Source organism: Lissotriton vulgaris, chromosome 9, assembly GCF_964263255.1.
Source record: "Lissotriton vulgaris chromosome 9, aLisVul1.2, whole genome shotgun sequence".
In the NCBI taxonomy this organism is placed as follows: Eukaryota; Metazoa; Chordata; class Amphibia; order Caudata; family Salamandridae; genus Lissotriton; species Lissotriton vulgaris.
In genome coordinates, this window is record NC_141697.1 from 141,468,580 (window position 1) to 141,494,087 (window position 25,508).

The window sequence follows — 25,508 nt, forward strand, 5'->3', positions numbered from 1 at the left end:
CTGCTGGAGGAGGAAGACTCTTGAGGATGAAGATGGTCCTTATGGTTTTGCGAGTAGTCCTTCGCAATTACAGGTCAAGTACCAGGATGACGAATCGGAAGAAGATTATGGGGGTTTTCAAGAGCATCCCCAAGAGCGGAAGCAATATCGCCAACAGCAGCGTGAGGAAATGAAGTGTGCCATCCTCTTTATTGAAGGACCTCCAGGGCATGTTGGAGGATTATAGAAGAAGGTATACGACGACTCAAACCACTCAGGACATACAGGAGGCAACTCCTCGTACACGGTCGGTAACAGGTACGCCAGTGCGTAGTAGGGAGATTTTACCGGAGCCCAATGCTAGGTCTCCACCGCTAGCGTCATATCACGATCCAGACACCTCGGACGATGACCACGAGGATGGAGAGATTGTGGAGCCTAGTGGAGAATGGAATGACTATCTCATCCCCTCACCTTCAACTCCTACGCCGAAGCCTGTTGATTCTCCACCTAAGGACATTGGCGGCTTTCATAATTTGATGGAAAGAGCCACAAAAAGATTTGCACTTACAATGTCGGAAGAGAAAGCAGAATGCTTTCTATATGATTTCAAGGAACCCTATCGCAGGTCTGTTCGGTCCTTGCCTATCGTAAGTCATATTTGGGAGGAAGGACTAAAAATCATGGAAACGCCAGCTACGGTGACGCCGGTTCTGGCCAGACTAGACAAAAAATATAAGGCACCTTCTGATGCTCCAGCATGTCTTTTGGGTCATCCCAAACCTGATTCGGTGATTACTCAGGCGGCACAGCAGAAGTCAAGGAATCAGTCTGCCCCAATCACGGCACCTCTGGACAGGGAGGGCAGAAGACTGGATAACGCAGGAAAAAGGGTTTCCTTAATGTCGGCGCTACTAGTTAAAGCAGCTAATGCCCTCGCTATTTTGGGAAGGTACGACAGGCAAATATGGTGCGACCTGTCTCCCTACGTTGACCAGGTGCAATAACCATAGAAGCATGGGGCCAGAAAGATTCTCCTGGAGGGGGATAGGTCTTCAGCGGAAGACATAGACTGCGCTATGGATATAGCGGCAACGGTCTTTAGATCCTTGGGAGGAGCAGCGGTTCTGCGCAGGCAAGGATGGCTAAGAGCAACGGCTTTTAGGCCGGAGGTTCAAAACAAAATCCTAGACCACCCATTCAATGGAGAAGATCTTTTCGGGAAGCACATTGATGACACTCTGCAGAGTATCAAAAAAGATACCGATACTGCAAAGGCTTTGGGAACTTTGCAGTACAGAAAAACCCCTTTTTGTGGCTCTAGAGGTAGAGGACAGTCCTCTTGCAGAGGAGGATATCGGCAAGGGAGATATTCCTCTTATTCTACCTCATCGCAGCCCTACCGCCAACAGTGCAATCAGCGTCAATCAGGAGGGTATACAAAATCAACTCCAAGAGGAAGGGGAGGCCGTCGGGGGAAGGACAACACCCGACGGCAATGACAACCTTAATTTTCCGGCTGCGTCAACATTCAAGAGGTCAAGTGCTCCCCTGGGCGGAAAGATTGCTCACCATCTTCAGAATTGGCGAAAAATAACGACGGACCAATGGGTCCTCAACATTATTTGATTCAGCCACACCTTAGAATTTCTACAAACGCCCCCATGTACGCCACTGATGCATCAGAAAGCCAGCCATCTGCATCAACTCCAGCAGGAGATTCGGACAATGCTCGGAAAGGGAGCAATAGAACCGGTACCTAATGCCCAAGAGAACAAGAGGTTTTACTCCCGCTTTTTTCTTGTCAAGAAAAACAAGCTCCAATGGCGTCCCATTCTGGATCTCAGAAGCCTAAAAACCTATCTCAAAAAGTAATTTTTCAGGATGGTGTCTCTACAGGACATCCTTTCGTTATTGAACCCAGGAGATCATATGACTACTGGTGGACACAAAAAGAAAATGTATCTCAGGGTGTGACTTTTCTTCCACGAGCGGCTCCCTTAGTGGTGACGACAGATGCGTCCCTAGAAGGATGGGGTGCTTTCCTTCAGCACCTTCAAGTCAGCGGTCGTTGAAGGTACACGAGCAACAACTACACATAAATCTACTGGAACTCAGGGCGATCCCGCTAGCATTACAAGCCTTCCTTCCACGAATACGAGGTTCGCCGGTGTTGGTGCTTACGGTTTTCCTCCAATTCCTCTTCTCCCCCGAGTACTGGTGAAGATCAAGAGGGAGCCGTGCAGGCTGATCCTGATAGCCCCGTGGTGGCCCAGACAACACTGGTTCCCGGAACTCCTGCTGCTGTCGGAGGACCAACCGGTTCAGCTGTCGACCAATTCCATCGCTTCTAACAATGTCCAGGGGTCAGGTACTCCACCCGGACCCGAAATCCTTGCGATTAGCGGCCTTCCTCCTGAACACTGTGAGTTTAGTCATCTAAATATCTCACACGAATGTCGGAGGATCCTGTCCAAAGCTAGAGCAGATAGTACCAACAAAACCTACAGGATAAAATGGAAGAGGTTTTGTCTGTGGTGTAATAGGCATGGCATTCACCCTCTTACTGCTGCACCTCATCAAATTATCCCTTACATTCTGCTGTTAGCAAAGTCCGGATTGGCTCACACTTTCATCAAGGTGCTTTTGGCTGCGTTAGCCCACTACAGGTGGTCTTCCTCAGGCCCTTCCTTATGGTCAAGGATCATCAAGCAGTTTATGAAAGGTTTGTTCAGGGTCTTTCCTCCAGTAAAGCATCCACCACCACTCTGGAATCTCAATGTAGTACTGCCGCAATTGATGAAACCACTGTTTGAGCCTATACACAGAGCGGACCTTAAGTTCTTGTCCTGGAAGGTGACTCTTCTCATTGCACTAACTTCGGCGAGAAGAGTGGGGGAACTGCAAGCGCTCACGATTCAGGAGCCTTTTCTACAGTTTCAAGAAGACAGAATGATTCTGAGAACTAATCCAAAATCCATTCCAAACTGCCAACTGATTTTCATCTGAATGAGCCGTTGGTGTTGAAACAGTTCTTTCCTCGCCCATCAACAGCAGCAGAGAGAGTGTTACACTCGCTAGACGTTCAAAGATGTCTCAAGTTCTACCTAAGGGACACTAAGAGCTTTCGTAAATCTTCTTAGCTCTTCGTTGCTTTCAGCGCACCCAGGAAGGGTTTCCCTTGATCAAAAAGGGGAATTGCAAGATGGATTTCCAGTGCAATTGTCTACTGTCATCAAGCGGCTGGAAAACCGCTAAATGCACGAGTTCGTGCTCATTCCACGAGGGCAGTGGCCACATCCACTGCGCTATTTGGAGGAGTGCCAAACAAGGACATCTGCAGAGCAGCGACCTGGGCATCTGTGCACACCTTCACCAGGCACTACTGCTTGGAGGCAGCCGCAGAGTCTGATGCGGCGGTGGGAGAGGCGGTACTGCGGAATATCAACCAGTAACGGTGAGCCTTCTTTCCATCCCTCCATCCTTTATTTCTCTTGTTTTACAAAGTCACATTATATATTTATGGATGTATTGTATTATGCTTGATTTTAAAGTTGTATTACAGGATTATGAAATGTATCAGAGGAATGTGCTTTGTAATATCACTGCTCGCTATTCTGATTCAGGCATGTGAATCTATGAAAGTTCCAATACTTGAGTAAGAAAACAAGTTACTTACCTGTAACTGTAGTTCTCCAGTATTGGAAGCTTTCATAGATTCACATGCACCCACTCTCCTCCCCTGAGCTCACCTCGGATTTAGCACAAAAGGTGTATTATATGCACAAGTGCTCAAAAAATCTGAGGGCAGAAGGTTCTCTCAGGAGTGTTCTAGAGGGTAAGGAGCTCTGATTGGTTCAGGGAAAAGTTTGGGCCTTTTTTACATAACAAAGGCTATGGGTTGCAAAAGGGAAATGGGCCTAGGCCTCTTTTCATTTTGCTATACTGCTAAGCATTGCTTTTTTATATACCGGAGACTCCCGTCTCGACGGCGGGGAATGATTCAGGCATGAGAATCTATGAAAGCTTCCAATACAGGAGAACTACAGTTACAGGTAAGTAACTTGTTTTCTTTCTGTGATCTCTAATGTATTCTTAGCAAATAGTCTTGTGACATTGCATTGTTCTTGCAGGTTTATGTGCTCTCAGTTGCCAAATCAAGTCTTAAAAAGCATCAGCATCATCGATTCTCCTGGTATTCTCTCTGGAGAGAAACAACGTATCAGCAGAGGTGAGTTTGAAATATAACTTAGATTCTTAAGGAAATTCAGTTTATAATTTAAATGGCTGTCTGATTTTTCTCTCTGCTTACGTGTACCCTAACATGACTGGAAGTCTTAAGATACTTAGGTTTTAGTTACCTATAAAAAGTAATTTTATTTGTTCTGAGGGATCATTTACATTTTAAAGTAATGGATCGCATTTACAGTTTCAAAAGTGATTGATACTTATGAATTCTGTGAGCAGTGAAAGCTGCTTTTATGCAGTATGTGATGGTTGACTACTGTGATTGCAAAAAATATGTTTAAATATTGGTTCCCCTTATGTGTGTTCTTCAACAGAATTGTTGATATTTGAGAACACAATTAATGTACTGATGGGCAAATACACAATATTTATGGTCTAACGCTCTTGTAGGTCTGTTAAGTAGTTAATCTCATGTTGCATTATTTAATGCAGCCATACAGTTGGTGGATATATATATATATATATATATATATATATATATATATATATATATATATATATATATATATATATATATATATATATATATATATATATATATATATATATATATATATATATATATATATATATATATATATATTACCTACTGGCGATCGCCAGTAGGTATATATAGTTAGGATTTTTTCTCTATGGGATTTTTGAAAATTCTATGTCTAATAACTTTGGCGTTTGTGGACGGAATTGGCTGAAATTTTCAGGAAAATGGAACATTTTGTTTCTGAGCAGCCCCTGACAATTTAGGGGGGTTTCATCAAGGGGGGGCCGAGAAAAAAGGGGGGTCCCAAAACGCGTTTTTCCCATGTTAATTTCCATAGGGCGGTTGGCCTCACTTTTAGCTCGAACGGCTGAATGGATTTGCACGAAACTTGGCAAAATTGTAGGGACTGTTAGCCCGATGTGCCTTTGCTAGGTCTCAATATATGTGCTCCAGTGGATTTTGAGTAATTTAGGTTCAAAAAAAGATATATATCTGGGTGGAGCCTAACCACACATCTGATCTGATTGGCTGTCAGCACTTCATCCAAGAAGTGTTGGCAGCCATCTTGGGACCAATATACATGATAGCACCTCATTAAAAAGCATTGTAGTTAATAGAGGGTTTTAGGACTTTAGTTACATTATAAATCATTTGTTGATGGTACCATACTCGTTTTAGGAATTGTGGTGGGTTCTAAGGTGATTTTACCATGTGAAAAAACCTTCTGCTGTGATATCATGAATATTGTTTGAAAGAAAACTAATATCTCATGATTTTCCCACAGTGGTTTGGAAGGGGATCTATAAGCTAAACTGAAAGCATATTTTCTGTAAATTCACATAATCTTTCTCAGTCATGTGAAAATAAAGTCTGACTCTCAGTAAAACATGTACATCCAACAAGGACAGAGACTGTCAGTTGATTCCTTTGTGTTCTACTGCAGCCTCCTAGAGTGTTCTAAAGAACAACTAGAGCGCTAACAGTCCTACTTATTACAAAGGTATGGCACACCTGAAGCCATCTTGATTAGAATAAAGTGGTAACTCTTAAAACATTTAATTTAAAAAGAAACAACATGAGGGGGTATATTTTGCCATAGAAAGTATGATTAGTGCTGCAGAATGAAAAATTAGGGCACATTTTGAGTGACTTCTCAAATCCTTTTCTATTTCATTAAAACATTCTGACATGCAGTCTCCCAAAATGGCCACCAGAGACAAAAGAGCCCAAATGTAGCCCAAATATCACCCAGATGTAGCCCAAGTATAGCCCAATGACATAATGTCCCAGAGTATTCTAAAGAACAACTAGAGCACTAACAGTCCTACTTATTACAAAGGTATAGCACACCTGGAGCCATCGTGATGGGAATAAAGTGGTAACTCTTAAAACATTTAATTTAAAAAGGAACAAAATGAGGGGGTATATTATGCAATAGAAGGTATTATTAGTGCTGCAGAAAGAAAAATGAGGGCACATTTTGAGTGACTTTTCAAATCCTCTTCTATTTCATTAAAAAATTCTGACATGCAGTCTCCCAAAATGGCCACCAGAGACTAAAGAACAACTAGAGCGCTAACAGTCCTACTTATTACAAAGGTATGGCACACCTGAAGCCATCTTGATTGGAATAAAGTGGTAACTCTTAAAAAATTAGCGTTTACAAAACCTTGAAAATTCACTGAAAAAACCATAGGTTATAGACCATATATAGTTAGGAATTCGCATTTACAAAACCTTATTTTACTCACACAAAACCATTGAAATTCCATATATAGTTAGTTGCACTAACTATATATTGCGCACCCGCAATCCACTGCTGATGATGTCACATATTACATCATTCATGACATGGTCAGTGACATCACTGATGACATCACTGATGACATCTCAAATGACATCACTGACATCACTGATGACAACATCCAGTGACTGTATGTTTCTGTAAAGTTAAAATATGTCTTACATATTGAAGAATGAGTGGATGTATAAGTGTCTGGATGAAGGATTTAGTAGGTGCATGACTGACTGTATGAGTGAGTGATTAAATGTGTCTCACTGAGTGCATGGGTTAGTGACTAAACTGTCTTAATTTGTGCATCATTATGTCTGTTGTTCTGTAAACTGTTGCATGTGTTGATAAGTAGCTATATGAGTAACTATATGGGTTATTGATTGGTTGCCCAAGTATTTGTATGGGAGACTGAGTGTGTGTGTGGGTGGCTGGGAGGTGTATGACTCTGTGCATAGATGTGTGAGCAGTTGATTCACTAGATGTATGGTTTCAAAAGTGCATGTGGAAACAGCTGTATGGGCGGTTGACTGTGTGCATGAGTGTATTGGTGAGTGAATGGATATCTCAGTGCTACATGTCAAAGTAAGTACATATGTAAAACACAGTACATGTGAGAGTTGACATATATAAATAACTGTGCATAAGAGCCAGTGAATGTGTGAGTGGCTGTATGGATCATTGTGAACTTGTATCATGGATTGTATAAGAGAGTAAATATGTGTTAGTATATGTTTGAATAAGTAAAGTTTGTATAACTGTATAGTTGAGGAAATGGAGGTGTGATTGATTCTTTGCATGACTGACTAGGTGTGTGAGTAACTCCATGGATGAGTGACAGTCTGTGAGTGTCTGTTTACACTGATTGTATCTAAGGTTATATTAGAGTCTGAAGAGGTTCATCGTATTATCACATGAATGATATCATCAGTGATGTGATCAGTAATGTCAAATGAGATGTCATCAGTGATGTCATCAGTGATGTCATTTGAGATGTCATCAGTGATGTCATCAGTGATGTCACTGACCATGTCATGAATGATGTAATATGTGACATCATCAGCAGTGGATTGCGGGTGCGCGATATATAGTTAGTGCACTAACTATATATGGAATTTCAATGGTTTTGTGTGAGTAAAATAAGGTTTTGTAAATGCGAATTCCTAACTATATATGGTCTATAACCTATGGTTTTTTCAGTGTATATATATATATATATATATATATATATATATATGGTTTTAAACTTTAAAAAAACACTGAAGTTCACCTGTTCTAGTTAACGTGTGCTTCCACCATGAACAATCTTTTCATCAATGATTTTATTTCAAATGTTGCAGTGATATTATGAAAGATGTCATAGAAGATGTATATGGGGTAATTAGCAATGTTGCAAGTTATAGTTTACCTTAGGGCACAAGTTACAGTTATTTGAGATAAATGTCTTTTGTTTATTTGTTTAAAATGTTACATTCTCACCTTTAATTTTACTTTAACCTTAACTTTTTGAGTGAATTTCTAGTTTTTTTTTAACATAAACATTTTTTTTTACCATACGTAAAGCTAACTCCCCACAGCTTTTGGCCATGTGCAGTGATCTGCACCCTGCATCCATGCCGCACACGGAGTTGGCTCCTCTACTAGAGCCTTTAATAGCCCCAGGGACCTCATCCCCTGAGGCTGAATTCCTTAGAAAAGGGTAGGCAGAGCCCCTCGGGACCCTTCCCCGGGCCGTAATAGACTCCATTTTCAAAGGAAATATTAGGTATCCCTACCCCTCACCCTTATGTCTTCTTTTAAACTGTTTTTTAAGGACTCCTTGTTGATGTGAGGACATCCAATCTGAGATCTGCATGCCCACAGACCCTCAGCGGAGTGAAATATATAGCGTTTTTCAACATTTATTATTCAAAAACTACTGAACGGATTTACATCAAATCACAAAACACACTCTTTATGAATCCAAATCGAGCTATCTGCCAATGTAGTGCAGTGTGCAGCTTTAGCAAAATCGCCACTTTGTTGCCTTGAAAACTTCTGTGTCTTCCCAAGCACACATGGAGCATGTTCCACGCGATAGCTTTTTGCCTCCCTGGAGAGACATACCAACAACTCTCTGAAAGGAGAACTGTGAGGGATTGCAGGCTAGGGGTGTGTCACTTCCCTCCTGCAGGAAGCAACTTGGGTGTTAGCCCCAAAAGGCAGACTTCAAAGGTGAAGCTGCCTTTGAAGAGCAGATGTTTAACACCAGGCTGGAGTGCTGCACCAATGTTGAGGTAGATAATCTGGTACGAGGAACAGAGAGGGAAATCTGGTTGCCAAACCGGCTTTCCCTGGGCATGTAACCCTGAGGTAGCCACACTCCTGGGGTGGGGAAGGAAGGTCTGAAAATGGAGAGCACAGACTTGCCAACTTGGGATTGAGCAGAATGGGGCCTCCTGGGATAGCCAGATGCCACATTCTCCAGGAAATGGTCACCCAGGTGGGAGGGAACCGGGTAGCCCATTGGCTACCAACTGCATCCTGCCGCAAGGGTACTTTACAAGCATAAAGAGGGCACCCCTGATGCCCAGACCTCAGATCTCGACCAACTTGGAAGATGGACCAAATGAGCACCAAGGGATCATCAAAGAGAGGCTGCACTGACAAAGACTGCATTTGCTGCACCTGGTGGTCCTGCTCAATAAGAAACTGTCTCCAGTGCTCATTCAAGCCAAGGCCGGCTAACTCTCCTGTTCGCAGCACAGGGACACGCTGCCAAAGATGCCTGTAGCCCAAATTCTTCAAACCGCTACCACCTCCGTCGTGCAGCACAGAGAACCAAGACCCGACACACAGAATTGCACCAGTCTGCTGAGACTGCGAGTGCTGTCGGAGAGTTACCAGGACCTTCAGAAGACTAGTTATGGGTCAGGAAATTTATTAGCCTGTGATTGTGACTGGTAGTCCAGTGGTGACTGGACTTTGGCCAGACCAGAATGGACTTTATGGGGCATTGACCCTGCAGCTAGGACCCCCTCACCATTTTTGTGGACCGACAAATCTCTGCAGGAAGACTCCTGTTGACCTTGTCGCATCCACAACATCTATAGAGCATCTTCAGCATCCTTCATCCCTTGCATCAGTACCACTCCATAGCAATCCATTGCAGTGCAAATTAAGTATCTAGAGCTGCTGGAGCACTTCTTCTTCTGTATAATGTAAGTGTTCTTGAGTACCTTGCTGATACCCCTGATTAGCTCCCTACCAGAGTTTATCGCCACATGTACTACTAACCGACTGCATTGACACTCACCTACGTGTTCCTTGAAAAAGTGTCAAGTTCATTGACTTTGCCAAGGCTTGTTCGCGGATTAGTAAAATTGCTTTGATTAATATTGCTTGTAAAATCTTTATCACGAGAACCCTCCGGTGCATCTTTTTTGTTATAGTGTCTAAATGCCTATAAAATACAGTCTATTTTTATAAATTGGTGCCTGATTTCTTGAGTGTTACGTCGATTTCCTCCTCGTTGTTTTGGTGCTGTTTTAAATGCTTAACACTTGTTACTCTGGGTAAGCCTTGCTGCTCAGTGCCACAGCTACCAAGGGGGTTGAGCTGTGGGTTGGACTGGCGAACCCGAAGAGTCCTAAAGGGGTTGGAAGCTGGAAGCACGCCAAGATCAACGCCTTGCTCTAGAAACCCAAGGCAGACCCGAGGGACCTCAAGAACTTCTCGCCCATCTCCCTGCTTCCGTTCCCGGCGAAGGTCATCGAAAAAAACGTTAACATACATCTGACCCGATACCTCAAGGAGAACAACATCCTTGACCTGTCCAAGTCCGCGCATCTAACACAGTACAGAAACTGCCCTCATCGCCGCCACTGATGACATCCGGGTCCTGCTGGACAACGTCGAGACCGCAGTCCTCATCCTTCTGGACCTGTCAGCCGCCTTCGATACTGTCTGCCACCGCACCCTATGCACTCGCCTCCACGACTCAGGAGTTTGAGGCAAAGCACTGGACTGGACCACCTCCTTCCTCCCTGGCAGAACACAGAGCGTCTGCCTCCCCCCCTTCCGATCCGAAGCCTCCAAGATCATCTGCGCCGTACCCCAAGGATCATCCCTCAGCCCGACATTGTTCAACATCTACATGGCCCCACTCGCCCACGTCGCCAGACTACATGACCTCAACATCATCTCATACGCCGACTACACTGCTGATCCTCTCCCTCACCAAGGACCCCCTTACCGCCAAAACCAACCTCCAAGAAGAAATGAAAGCCATCGCCGAATGGATGAAGAACAGCCATCTAAAGCTGAACTCAGACAAGACGGAGGTCCTCATCCTGTGCTCCAGCCTGGGACGACTCCTGGTGGCCGACTGCCCTGGGAACCGCACCGACACCCACCGACCAGGCATGCAACCTGGGATTCATCGTCGACTCAACACTCTCCATGACCAAGCAAGTCAACGCCATCTCGTCCTCCTGTTTCAACACCCTCCGCATGCTCCGTAAGATCTACAGGTGGATACCCACCAACACAAGAAAAACGGTCACCCAGGCCCTCGTCAGCAGCAGGCTGGACTAAGGAAACATCCTCTACACGAGAGCCCCGGCCAAACTGCTGAAACCACTGCAACGCATACAGAACGCCTCTGCATGCCTGATCCTCGAGATCCCTCACCACAGCCACATCACACCCCACCTGAGAGACCTGCACTGGCTCCACATCAACAAGAGGATCACCATCAAGGTCCTCACCCATGCTCACACGACACTTGTTTTATAGGCTTAACCGGCATGGAAATGCTGGTAAAGTTGTGTATCTGGGTTGATGGGGAAATCACAAGATACTGCAAGTTGCTCATAGATGTCTCACTTGCGATGTCCTGAAGAGAGACAGTTCAGAAGTGGGGCAGTTAAATCTCCCACACATTAGAAATGTGGTCTAGGAATCGTGACTGGTGTAAACAGGTAGAATGACTACCATAGAAAAAGTAGGGTGGTCCTAGTATTATTATTTATTTATAAAGTTTTATATAGCGCCAACATGACCCACAAGAGTATCAGAGCGCTTTACAATATACAGTTATTAAACATTAGATGGTTGATGTAGGATATAAACATTTGGTATTCGCCATTCAGTATAAAAGGGGGAGATGGTATATGGATAGCATAGGTGAGTAGTAGTCAACAAAGAATGATCCAAGAGGGAATCTGTGCACTTCACAATATATAGTTATTAAACAGTAGGAGGTTGAGGTAGTTTACATACATTCAGTATTCACCATTCAATACAAAAGAGGTAGAACGTAATATATGGATAGCATAGATGACTATTAGTCCACATAGAATTAAAGTCTTAGGATGTGAATTTGTTCATTAGAAGCCTTTTTACTTCTTTTTTTGAACGAGGTAAAAAAATAGATTCCACGTACTACTGGAGGTTGGGATTTCCAAATCTTTGGTGCGATCCCTGAAAAGCTCTGCAACTAGTTCTCTTTTTATGGAAGGATTGTGGTTTCAGTACCTCGCACTTGGCAATTGTCTGCATCCTCCCGATCTCTCTAGTTTTAGTGCAACGTAACTGGGGGGTATTGCTGTGCAGGGCTTTATGTGTCATGCAGGCTATCTTTAGGTGTAGTCTTACCTCGTAGGGCAGCCAGTTCAGAGCTTTCAAGGTTGGAGAAATGTGGTTATTTCTTTTAGTTCCTGAGACCAGTCTAGTAAGTTTGAGAATATCTAAAGGTCTTGCAGTAATCACCTAAGCTAGAACTAGCATGAAAAATATTGTGTGGTCTAATATCGACTGACTTAATGGTAATTTTTTTTATCCCAATTGTGTACAGGTAAATTCTCTAAAAGCTTTGATGAAGTGGTTATATTGTGTAACTCTAAATGGAGCTGATGACTGCTATCAATGAATTGTTTATGTTTGTATTTGTGTAAAAATTAATCAAAGTTTTTTTCTACCATGTATTTCTTTGTTTTTCTTCTTACTAGGCTATGATTTCTGTCAAGTGTTGCAGTGGTTTGCTGAGAGGGTCGATCGGATCATCCTTCTCTTTGATGCACATAAATTGGATATCTCTGATGAGTTTTCAGAAGCCATCAGAGCATTCCGTGGTCAAGATGACAAAATCAGAGTTGTGCTGAATAAGGCTGACCAGGTGGACACTCAGCAATTGATGAGAGTATATGGTGCTCTCATGTGGTCCCTTGGTAAGGTGATCAATACACCGGAGGTGGTGCGGGTCTACATTGGTTCATTCTGGTCTAAACCGCTCCAGATCACTGAGAATCGGAAGCTTTTTGAAATGGAAGCACAGGACCTTTTCCGTGATATCCAGGGACTGCCAAGAAATGCTGCCTTACGGAAACTGAATGACTTAATAAAGAGAGCAAGGCTTGCAAAGGTAAAGACTTGTTTGTTACATAAAATGTATGGGAACTTCCCAGTGCAGTTGTGTAAATGTAATTCAATTGTGTAAATATAAGTTTTAATCAAGATGTAATCTACCATAAAATTAGCCTAGTTGTTAACAAGACAGGCAACGCAGTAGGTAAGGCGACGGGGAATGCCAACCCAAGGAGTGCGTGTTATCCAGTATTGGGGTATCTTTCATAGATTCTCTTTCCTGAATCATTCCCCGTCGTCGAGATGGAGTCCCACTGTTCCATAATTGAGTAGTATTTAAATAATGCCATAGGCTATAATGAGCCATGTTCTGTATAGCCCATCTATGTACTTTTTATAAAAAGGGCGAATGTTGCATGCAGCCAAGCAGCTGCTAGCACTCTCTAGAACCTTCCCATCAGAGGCAGTTTCCCTCACATTTTCAGCGCAAGCCGTGTGTGAAGGGAGTCTCCCTGAGTTCTACTCAGTTTTCTTCTACCTGCTAGGAGATTTTCCGAAAAAGTTTTTCATCATGTCTGATAAGAAAGAACTCTTCCATTCCTATAAGATCTGTGGCAGGAAAAGGGTCCATGGTGATGATCCTCACAAAGGTCCGCATTTATTGCCTCCACCCAGCCCATGAGGTAAAGCAATGCAAAATTTATCACACTTTCTCTTCAAAAACTATAGAGAGGGGAGGCTGCTTTTATGGCTATAGTCCACTAAGCAGCAGAAATCGTCTGAAGAGGACAGTGATGTTTCGTCCAAGCCTCACAAGAGTCCAAGATCTCCGGAAACGGACGGAAACACCTTAAACCCTCTCCAGAGAGCAAGAGCTCAAAACAGGAGAGAGATTCTAAATTCTCCAGTATTGGGGTGTCTTTCATAGATTCACATGCTTCAGTATTCCCCGTCGTCGAAGTGGGTGTCCCACGGTACATAACATAGCAATGTAGCAATTACACAAGTTTATATGCATAAAAGAAAGAAAAACCATAGAGTTTTCCATAGATAGACAACATATCACTTCTACGATATATCATGGTCATGTTTTGGTCCAAATTCCAGCTAATCAGGCGTCAGCACCCTCTTAGAATGTTCTCCTCAGAGGCCCAGGCCCTCAGATTTTCTACTGCACGTCGTGTGAAGGGAGTCTCCCTGAGCTCTGCTCAATTTTTTTCTCATTTCTACTCAGAAGTCAACTTTAAGGATGTCTACCACCAAGAAGTCTCTCTTCAGACCTTGTGGAGCCTGCGGAAAATAGAGACTTCATTCTGAAGACCCTCATAAAAGTGTATATATTCCCTATATCCTGAACACCAGGTAAAGGACTGTAAAATATGTAGAACCTTCTCTCAGAAGACGCCGAAGGACAGAGAAGGGCATCTCCTTCTGTGGCTACAGAAGTTGAAGACTTCAGAGAACCCTTTCTCAGATGTGGAGAGTGTGTCATCAGTCAAGGCTTCTTCATCATCGAAGAGAACTAGTGAATATCAAAAGGTTTCTCCAAAACCTAAAGTGGTGAAGAAACATCATGTGGATAAGCCCCCTATCCAACCTTCAAAAGGGTTGATTTCTGCCCCTCAGGGTCTTTCTGCACCCTCTACGTCCCCGAGATCTGACTTTCAGGTGTCAAAGACTCCATCTAGGCAGTTTATACCTCAGAAACTGCCTATCTCGTCGACGAGCTCGTCGTCGCTTCCCCCGTCAACGAGAGCTGCCGTTGTCACGTCTACGTCAATGACTTCAACATCAAGCTCTATGAAGCTGGCTATGATCCTGTCGTCTGCATCTTCACCGTCAACGTTCGTATCCATTAAGGTGAAGCCTATTTTGTCTAGGGTGCCTTTGACCTCGTCAACGGTGTCAAGCAAGCAGAAGAAGAAGATTTCGTCGACGCGTACTTCGTCGTCGACGGCGGCTTTATCGACAGTGACTTTAATAGCAGCTTCCAGGGATCTGGTACCATTGAAATCTTCAAGCTTTTTACTTCAACTGCGACATTCCTCTTTGGATACCCTAATTCCATTTCAAACTCCTTCTCAACCTCCATCTGAGTTATTTTCTTCTGATGATGAGGAATCTGAGGATGATGAAAGATTCCGGGCTGCTCGCTACTTATAAAATGTCAGGACTCTGAGAATGAGGTCCTAGAAGAAGAGGATTTTTCTATGCCACAGATGCCTTGAACTCTTATTTATAATCTCCAATTCATGCTGGATGATTATTACCGCCGTTTTCCGAGTTCAATACAGGCCTCTCCAGCACATCAAGCGCCTATTCAACCTCCTCTTAATAAAGAATCAGTTGCAACACCTTCTACATCGACGGCCAAGAATCAACAACAGGATGCTCATCAGGTCATAGAGGAGGACAATGACGATGATAACGATGACAGAGAAGAGGGTGAGCTGGATGACAGATCCCTTCTTTCTGAGTGGGACAACTACCAGATTCAAATACCATCTCCCACTCCAGCTCCAACGGATTCTCCACCAGTGGACATAGGTGGTTTTCATTTACTCATGGAAAGAGCTGCATAAAGATTCCAACTTCCTATGACAACAAGAGAAGAAGATTGTTTCAGCCTCAGAAACAAGTTTGTTCTATTCCCCATCATTGATTTTATCTGGCAAGAAGGTCTCAAGATCATGCAAAGCCCCAATTAAATTCTAGCAATTCTACCGAGGCTGAATAAGAAGTACAAGGCCCCTACAAATTCACCCGTTTGTCTCATTTCTCAAACAAAGCCTGATTCTGTTATTACGCAGGGAGCACAACGTCGAGCTAGGAATCTTTCATCTCCACTATGTGCACCGCCTGACCGAGAAGGTAGACGCCTTGATGCTATTGGCAAGAAATTTTCCACTATGGCTTCAACTACAGTTCGTGCGGCCAATTCTCTGGCTAGCCTTGGTTGCTACGACTGACAAATGTGGTCAGATATATCATCACTTGTAGATCTAAGACCAGAATCTTCTAAAGCCGAGGTACCAAAAATTCTTCATAAAGGAGAGAAGAATTTTTCCGAAGTTGAATGTGCTGTGGATGGGTCTTCCACTGGTTTCTGCCTTTTGGCTGGTGCAGCAGTCCTCAGGCGACAGGCCTGGTTGAAAGACACCTATTTTCGTCAAGAAGTACAGACGAAAATATTGGACATGCCTTACGATGGAGAATCTTTGTTTGCCCCAGTATTGGAACTTTCATAGATTCCCATGCTTTTATATCATTCCCCGTCGTCGAAATGGAAGTCTCGGTAACAAAAAATAACATAGCAGTAGGTACAAAAAAGAAAGATAAAAGCCTAGGCCTCATTCCCTTTTGTAGCATAACCACCTCTTTGTGTAAAAGAGACCAAACTAGGCATCAGCAAATCAGAAGAGCCTCACCCCTTAGAGCCCTCCTGAAGGAACCTCCGAGCCTCAGATTTTCTACCGCACATTGTGCTAGGGAGTCTCCTTTGAGCTCTGCTCAACATCTACTCTTCAGAAGTTTTTCTTCAGGTTTTTTCTTCAGGTTTTCTTCAGATTGTTAGCTGATCCTTCCAGGATGTCTGACAAGGAAAAGAAGGCGGCCCTTTTCAATCCACGTTCCACCTGTGGCAAGAAAAGACTATTCATTGAGGATAAGCATAAAGACTGCATCTATTGCCTCTATCCTGATCACAAGGCTGCGGACTGTAAGATCTGCCACACCTTTTCAACAAGATCCTCCGGGAGCGTGAGGGTAGTCTCCTGACATGGCTCCAGAAGTTGAAGTCCAGGAAGGATACTGTCTCCAGTGACAGTGAGGACTCTGCATCTGCGTCTTCAACAAGTAGGTCAGTCAAAATGGGTAGGGGTTCCCCTTCTCCTTCTGTGGAGCATCTTTCTAAGGCCTTAAAAAAGACCCCCAGAGAGTGAGAGCCTGGGTCCAGGCGAATCTCCTCACCATGGTGAAAAGGAGAAGGTAGGACCATCTACGCCTTCTAAGGGTTTGAAGACTGATCCAGCCTTCAAGAAACCCTCTTCCCCATCTTCTGGAAAGTCTGACAGAAGTTCCAAGTCTTCGACGATGAAAAAAGAAGCCTAAACTGAAACTGGTTCCGTCGACGGGCTCGTCGACCGGACAATAGACGACGACGGGATCGTCGACTAGGATGAAATCGTCGACGACAGCTACAACAGCGTCGACGAGGGAGTCGCCAACGACGGCATCGTCGACTAAGATAACGACGACAGCGGCGTCGACGACGAGGTCGACGATGATGAGTTCGTCGACGACGACAGGGCCTCGACGACAACATTGACAACGATGACGGCGGGGATGTCGACAGTCTCGCCGTCAACGGCAGCGACGACGCCTATCCTGTCGCAGAGTGTTCCTGTGTCGACGATGCATATTCCGTTGACGGAGCTGACGACGGCTGCATTTTCAGTTCTGATGATTTTGGCATCGGAGAAGAGAATCACTATTTCAATGACCAGAATTACACCGGACATGACATCTCCCAGGAGGGTACTCCCTTGCCACCAGCTGTGCTGTTTGATGAGGATGAGTCAGAAGAGGATGATCAGGACTCATATGACTACGCTGACAGTCCTTCTCAACTTCTGGTCAAGTGCCAGGAGACGGATTCGGAAGGAGGGTATGACCAATAAGGTGATTATCATTATTATTCTGCCCCACCACAACAATATTCAGGTCAAGACATAGTTTTGGTTCCATCTTCTTTCCTGCAGGACCTGCACAGGATGCTGCGGGATTACAAATCCAAAGCTGCAAAGCCTGCTCCGGCTCCAATTGTGCAAGCCATGCCTGTCCTGGCGCCTACCTCAACGGCTAAAATACCAGCTCAGGTGTCCCCTCAGCCACAGGCACCAATTCCACAAGAGCCTTCCAGACCAGCAGACTCCCATGATTATTCCTTGGATGAGGATCATAATACAGACGATGGAGCTGATCAAGTTTCTGAATGGGAGGAGTACATCATTCCGGACCCTCCGTCTCCATGTCCGGATCCGATGGATTCCCTGCCAGTGGATGTTGGAGGATTCCATCAGCTGATGGAAAGAGCGACTGGCAGATTCAAGTTGCCAATGCCTGTGGTGGCCTCTGAATGTTTCTTGTATGATTTCAAGGAACCTTATAGGAAGACGACAAGGTCCATACCAATAGTGCAGCATCTGTGGGATGAAGGCCTTAAGGCAATGAAAAATCCAGCTACGGTGGTCCCTGTACTACCGCGTCTAGATAAAAAGTACGAAGCGCCTGACGATGGTCCAGCTGCCTTGACGGGCCACCCAAAACCGGACTCTGTAATTTCTCAAGCGGGGCAGAGAAAATCCTGCAACCCCTTTGCTCCTTTAACAACTCCTCCAGACAAGGAAGGAATGAGATTGGACAATGCCGGGATGGCATTCAATGGCGAGTCTTATGGTGCGGGCAGCTAATGCCCTAGCAATATTGAGCAGATACGACCGGCAACTATGGTGTGATGTCGCACCGTTCCTGGATCAGCTTCCTCCAGAATCAAAAGTAGAAGCAAAAAAGGTCTTACAGAAAGGGGAGGCTACATCAATGGAGGTCATTGACTATGCCATGGACATTGCCACGACGGTGTCTCGTTCTCTGGCTGGAGCTGCGGTCCTTCGTCGCCTGGGGTGGCTGAAGGCGACCTGGTTTCGACCAGAGATCCAAAATAAGATCCTGGATCTTCCTTTTGATGGAGAAGCACTATTCGGGAAATTGATTGACGACACTCCAAGACATCATAAAGGACACTGAGACCGCCAGATCTTTGGGTACGCTTCAGTACCGCTAGAATCCTTTTAAAGGGTCCAGAGGCAAAAGTACAAACTACAGAGGATCTTGCCAACAACAGATACTCCTCCTACGGTTCAGGTTCGCAACAATACTGCCAGTCTTATCAGCAAAGGCAGGGCCAATCCTCCAATTACTCCAGGCCCAACAGAGGAAAGCAAGCTCGCCAGGGACGTGATACGTCCAAGCGACAATAGCGGCCGCTGGCTCTTCCTACTGTACCCTCCTCCAAGAAGTAATCAGTGGGAGGCAGGGTATCCCAATACCTTCAGAATTGGTCCAAGATTACATCGGACCATTGGGTGCTCAACATCATTCGAAAGGGCCATACCTTAGAATTCGCTCAAATCCCATCACCCAAGCCCCCTGCAGCCATTCCATCAAAACACCTGCGTCTTCTGTGGCTCGAAGTTCATCAAATGCTCCTGAAGGGGTCAATAGAGCCGGTCCCCTCCGACCAAGAAGGACAGGGATTCTATTCCAGGTTCTTCCTGGTAAGGAAGACGCTAGAAAAATGGCGCCCTATTTTAGATCTCAGGGAGCTCAACACCTATCTCATCTCCCTGTCTTTCCGGATGGTCTCTCTTCAAGACATCCTGCTGCTGATCAATCTGGGGTATTTCATGGCTATGCTCGATCTCGAGGATGTGTACTTTCATGTACCGAATCACCCAGCGCACAGAAGGTTTCTATGATTTACAGTAGCCAAGAGCCATTTTCAATTCAAGGTTTTACCCTTTGGTCTTCGCTCAGCCCCGAGGATCTAAACGAAGGTGCTGGCGCCAGCAGCTGCATTCCTGCGAAGGAATCATTTTCAATTATTCCCTTACCTGGACGACTGGTTGCTAAAGGCCCCGTCCAGGGGAGCTGCGCGGGACGCGGTTCAGGCATGTACAAACCTGTGTCAAAATCTAGGACTCACTTTAAACAAAGACAAATCATATCTGATCCCATCCAGGAAGGCACGTTTCCTGGGAGCCATCCTGAACTGAAAACTCTCAAAAGCTTTTCCAACCCTAGAAAGGGGAGAAAAACTGCAGACCATGGCTCTGGACTTATGGAAAAGAAGATGTCTTTCAGGACGCCTCTACAAATCTCTGCTGTGGGTAATTTCGTCATGCATACTTCTGATTCCTCACTGCAGACTGCAAATGCGTCCTCTTCAGGAGCAACTGGACATCCAAAGGACACAGATTCACGGATCATTCGACGACAAGGTGACCGTCACTCCGACAATGAAAATGGACAGACCAGAGAAACTTGTCCCAAGGTCTATCCTTCGTAAGCGATCCGTCTCCTCAAGTAGTGACAACAGATGCGTTGTTGGATGGTTGGGGAGCGTTGATGCAAGACCTGCATGTCAGTGGCCATTGGTCTCCTCAAGATCGTCGGCGCCACATAAATCTCTGGTCAAGGACATTTGTCTACGCCTTTCCCCCCCCTCCCACTGATCCCGAGGCTTATCAGGAAGATCAAAGTGGAACCATGCAGGATGATCTTGATGGCCCCTGCTTGGCTGAGACAGTTCTGGTACACGGAGCTCCATCTGTTGTCGCTAGCTCCTCCGCTCCACCTGAGGACTATTCCAGACCTTCTCACAATGTCCGAAGGACAGATTTGGCATCCAGATCCACAGTCATTACACCCGACAGCATGGCTCCTGAGCAGCGAGAATTTATGAATCTCCCCCATCTCAAACAAAATTAAAGAAGTCCTCTCCCAGGCGAGAGCTCCTTCCACGAACAAGACTTACAGCCTCAAATGGAAGAGATTTTGCATTTGGTGCACGAGATAGAGAATTGACCCCTTTTCTTCAAAACCTCATCAGCTTCTGCCTTATCTCTTGTCCTTGGCTAAGTCGGGGCTGGCCCATTCATCTATAAAAGTTCATTTGGCGGCAATTTCAAGGTACAGACGGTCTGAGTCTGGACCTTCGTTGTGGTCTTCCAGGATTGTTAAGCAATTTCTAAAAGGCTTGTTCTGGGTCTATTTACCAGTGAGGCCTCCGCCTCCTACTTGGCACCTGAATCTAGTCCTCACTCAACTCCTGAAAAGCCCATTTGAACCAATTGATCGATCAGTCATGAAGTTCCTTTCATGGAAATTGGCTCTCCTTCTTGCCCTCACATCAGCAAGACGTATTGGGGAATTGCAGGCTCTCACAATCCAAGAGCCTTTTCTGCAATTCAAAAGGAACACGGTTATCTTGAGAACTAACCCAAAGTTCATACCCAAAGTACCCTCGGACTTCCACTTGAACAAGCTGGTTATTCTTAAGGCTTTCTCTCCTCACCCGGCTGCACCAGCGGAGAGGTCGCTACATTCTCTGGATGTACAACGATGTTTAAAATTCTATTTGGATCGCACCAATGGGTTTTGGAAATCCTCCCAATTGTTCGTTGCTTTTGGTGGTCCGAGCAAGGGTCTCCCTCTGTCAAAGCAGGGGATTGCAAGATGGATTACCAGTGCCATTCTACATTGCCATACTGCAGCAGGTAAACCACTGACTGGCAGGGTTCGAGCACATTCCACAAGATCAGTGGCTTCTTCAACAGCCCTCTTCGCAGGTGTGCAGATTAAGGAAATTTGCAGAGCTGCTACCTGGAGCAGCGTCCACACCTTTACTAAGCATTACTGCTTGGAATCCTTACAACAAGAAGATACGGCAGTGGGCCAAGCAGTCCTGAGTAACCTCTTCCACTAATTGGTGAGATTTCCTTTCTATCCCACCTTCCGTTATTTTGCGCACTTTGCATCTTTGTCATGTTGGCTGTTGCAAGGTATGTTATGACACAAAATGTGTTTTTTATTGCTAACTGCTTGCTTCTCTGATACAAAATCATGGGAATCTATGAAAGTTCCAATACTGGGGCAAGAAAACAAGTTACTTACCTGTAACTTTAGTTCCCCAGTATTAGTAACTTTCATATATTAGTAGTAAACAAAAACTTTAAAGGAGAGCCCAAGGGGATTTGAGATTACTGACCCTTAAGTGTCCTATCCCCCAATCTACATGTGCTAAAGAACAAAAGGGACACTAGTGGTCAAACAGTATGTGGCTGAGAAAAAACAGAGAGTGGCATAGGCTGTGTCTTATGTATGTGGCACCACAGTGTACAAAAAAACCATCAGCCCACCCAATGGCGGAGCATCATCATCTGGGATTTTTTGTAAAAGAAAACTGGTATCTCATCCAGGAGTCCCACTAGTTGTTATCGTGGGACATCCAAGAAAGGATCCGCCAGTGGTGTACAACAACCAAAGATTGAGATGCGGTGGTGCTGAAAAATAAATTGCAGTGTTGAAAAAGGAGAAAAAGTGAAAACTAAAATTGACTTATGCCAGAAGAACCAATTTATTAAGCGGTCATCATAATGTCGAGATTAAAGATAGTGTTAGGATAGTAAAAATAGATGGTAACTATCCAATGATGTTTGAATAGGTCGACATGTTTCAGCCAATCCAGGATGATAAGTAATCCAGTGGCTTTCTTAAAGACCAAATACTAAAACACTACTGCAAATATTTGAAGAAAATATATAATAATGAAAGTAAATAATCCGAGAGACCCTACCATTTGACGGTGTTCCAAAATCTGGAAGCGGTGTCTCTGAGAGATAATTTGGTTTATGTAAAATAATGTACATACATACATGAAATGACGACTAAAGGTCAGCTGAATCGTCAGTCACTGTGGGGCTCTTTTGTTGTTCGTGGTTCTACCCGCAGTTTCCCAGGATCTCCGTTCCTGGTTTAGAGCCCGCCCTGCAGGACCGGTGGCCCCCAGCAAAACGGAACTCTCTCTGGTTATGTTTATGGAGGGGGCATGGACCGCTCCTCGCCACTTGCCAGCTTAAATGGACGCTCCGCAGCAATTTGGCAAGGACGACGGAGAAAGGGTGATGAGAGAGGGTGCTCCTCTCTTTGGAACAGTGCAGAAACGGCAATGATTTCAAATCATGGCAACAACCGGCACTAAGCAGCAAACCAACAGAAGCACGAACCTGGGATAACAAGGCAAAAAGATTGAAAATAACGCTATCAAGCAGCAATAAGAATCAACTTGCACGTTCCCTGAACATTGTTGGTGCATGCTGGGACCTGAAGTTATTGGCAGGCAAACACCACTTGGTTTTTAATCAACTACGCTCACCTGTGAACAAGACGTAAGTGACGTCGAAACGCGTTAGGTGTAAAGAGCGCAATGTTGCACATGAAATGACGAATAAAGGTCAGCTGAATCGTCAGTCACTGTGGGGCTCTTTTGTTGTTCGTGGTTCTACCCGCAGTTTCCCAGGACCTCCGTTCCTGGTTTAGAGCCCGCCCTGCAGGACCGGTGGCCCCCAGCAAAACGGAACTCTCTCTGGTTATATATATATATATATATATATATATATATATATATATACCAACACATACATATATACAGACACAGACAGGAAGAAGCCACTAGATGTAACAATTACACACCACATAAATCAATGCTGTGGCTAGTACATTCCATCAACTTTCATAGATTCCCATGCAACCACCCGGCTACAAAAATCTGAGGCTCTGAGGTTCCTTCAGGAGGGTTCTAAGGGATGAGGCTTTTCTGATTGGCTGATGCCTAGTTTGGTCTCTTTTACACAAAGAGGTGAATATGCTACAAAAGGGAATGAGGCCTAGGCCTTTTTCTTTCTCTTTTGTACCTACTGCTATGTTATTTTTTGTTACCGAGACTCCCATTCAGACGACGGGGAATGATACAAAAGCATGGGAATCTATGAAAGTTACCAATACTGGGTAACTAAAGGTTTGAGGCATGTGGACTGCTGAATTCATATCTGTGCATAGATCGCCGCCTAGTGTTGGGTCCGGATGATTGCACATTGTTGTCCTGGAAAAGTCTTCGAAGTATCACGAGATAGGTGGCTCCTCCCCTGGACTACAGTGCGCATGGGCATCGCCTCCATCCCCAGATTGTTTTTTTCCGCCATTGGGTTCGGATGTGTTTCGGTTCCCTCTGTCGGAATCGATAGTTGTTTAACTTTCCTTACTTGAGACCAAAAGGTCTTTAGGATTAGCGTCGGTATTGTCCATCGTTCGGGTTTGTTTATTCCTCAGCTCCGAACACTTGCTGCCCTTCCGCGTGCTGTCGACGCGGAAGGGCCTACACGACGCTCCTGACTACTTAACATGGAACGAACTCCGTTTAAGAGGTGCCCGGTGTGCACCTCAAAGTATTCACACCTCAACGTGCACCCAGTGTGCAACAAGTGTTTGTCGCCGGACCACGATGAGGCCAGGTGTATGGCCTGCTCCAAGTTCCGGTGTAAAAAGACTCTCAAGCTTCGTCGGGCCGCTAGACTCCAGGCCCAGTTATCAGCGCCCCCGCCAGACAACATCTTCGAGGAAGACGTTGATGACGACACCGTCTTACAAGTTTCGGACTCCAGCCCGGCGTCAGAGGATGAAAACTACGACACGGGGGACGAGGAGTTTGAGGAAGTCGTCGGAGAGGTAGGGGACGACGACGGGGCCATTGCCACCGTGGAGGATAGCTCAGAGGAGGAGCATCCTCAGACTGACTCAGGGGTCAATCCCCATTATACGGCCCAGGTCGAGGGATCGCCTTCGGGCCTTACCCAAGACCTCCATACTCGTCCCACGGCCCCGCCTCCGGGCCCGGCCACGGACAATGGTGATGCGCCACTCCCGGTAAAGAAACCGAAAGTGAAGCCGTCAGGGTCCACACCAACGGTATCAAAACCGAAAGTGAAAGTCGCACTGGTGGGACAGAAGGCTCCTGAGGCCTCCGCGCCTAAAAGGTCCAAAATGGCCGCCGACATCAAGAGCCAAGCCAAGATGGCCGACCCGAAGACCCCGGTGTCGAAGGCGAAGACGACCGACGCGGCCGCGTCGGCGCCGAAGATGGTCGAGGTCGATGACCCGAAAAAAGCCTCGAAGAAGCGTCAAGACGACCCCAAAGCTCTGGCTGCGCCGATTCCGGTCGTCAAGGCCAAGGGTGGTGATGTGTCGGCTCCGAAGACCGTGCCTTTGATCGCCGACCTTATTCCGGACTCGGGGGAATCGCTCGGGCCAGGCCAGCCCTCCCCGTCCTTAACCAAAAAGGTCACGGAATCCCTTCAACGTATTCGGAAGGACGCATTGGCTCCCGAACCGAAGGATGTGGTGCCGAAGCCTCCACAGAAACCGGCAAAGGCGCAGACGCCGATCCGCTTCACGCTGCCGCCGAAGACTACGCCGAAGGCTTTCGCTCCAGGACATGGGGCTGGGGTGCCCTCGAAGCTGGTGTCGACGCCTAAAGCGTCATTGGTAGTGCCGAAGCCTCGGCTCCAGCCACTCGCGGACGAGGAGCGTCGAGAGGTTGTCATCGACGCCAACACAGGCAAACTCTCTCTCCTTAAAAGGAAGATCACCCCGGAGCCAGTGTTGGAACATTTTCGTATTCCACTCAAAAAGAAGTTGGACTCTGCGGGTACTTCGGCCCCTATAGAGCCTGCATCTCCACAAAATCTAGAACTCTCACCAACTCATTCCAACGCTGGGGATGGTGACGGAGATGAGGAGGACGAGTACAATTATCCAGCGTACTCGGATCCGGAGGAGGTCAACGAACCTTGGTCTGCTGGAGGCGACCCTGAGGACCCTCAGTCAGGTCACGAACCGCAGCTTTTTGCAGCGAAAACTTCTCCAACAGAGAACTCTGCAGCCTTCAACGCTCTAATTGAGAGAGCTGCAGCTAATCATGATGTCGACCTCCATGCGGACCCAGTGGATGTCGATTTTCTGTTTGACACTTTCTCAGTGGCTGAAAAG

At 45.6% G+C, this 25,508-nt stretch overlaps 1 protein-coding gene across 1 annotated transcript in view; it reads left to right on the forward strand.

The window, feature by feature from the left end:
• Positions 1-25,508, forward strand: part of EHD4 (EH domain containing 4) — a 197,566-nt gene that overhangs the window by 105,415 nt on the left and 66,643 nt on the right. The window contains exons 3-4 of the mRNA XM_086937222.1: positions 4,113-4,210; positions 12,491-12,903. Coding sequence (XP_086793348.1) covers positions 4,113-4,210; positions 12,491-12,903 — 511 coding nt within the window. The remainder of the gene's footprint in view (positions 1-4,112; positions 4,211-12,490; positions 12,904-25,508) is intronic.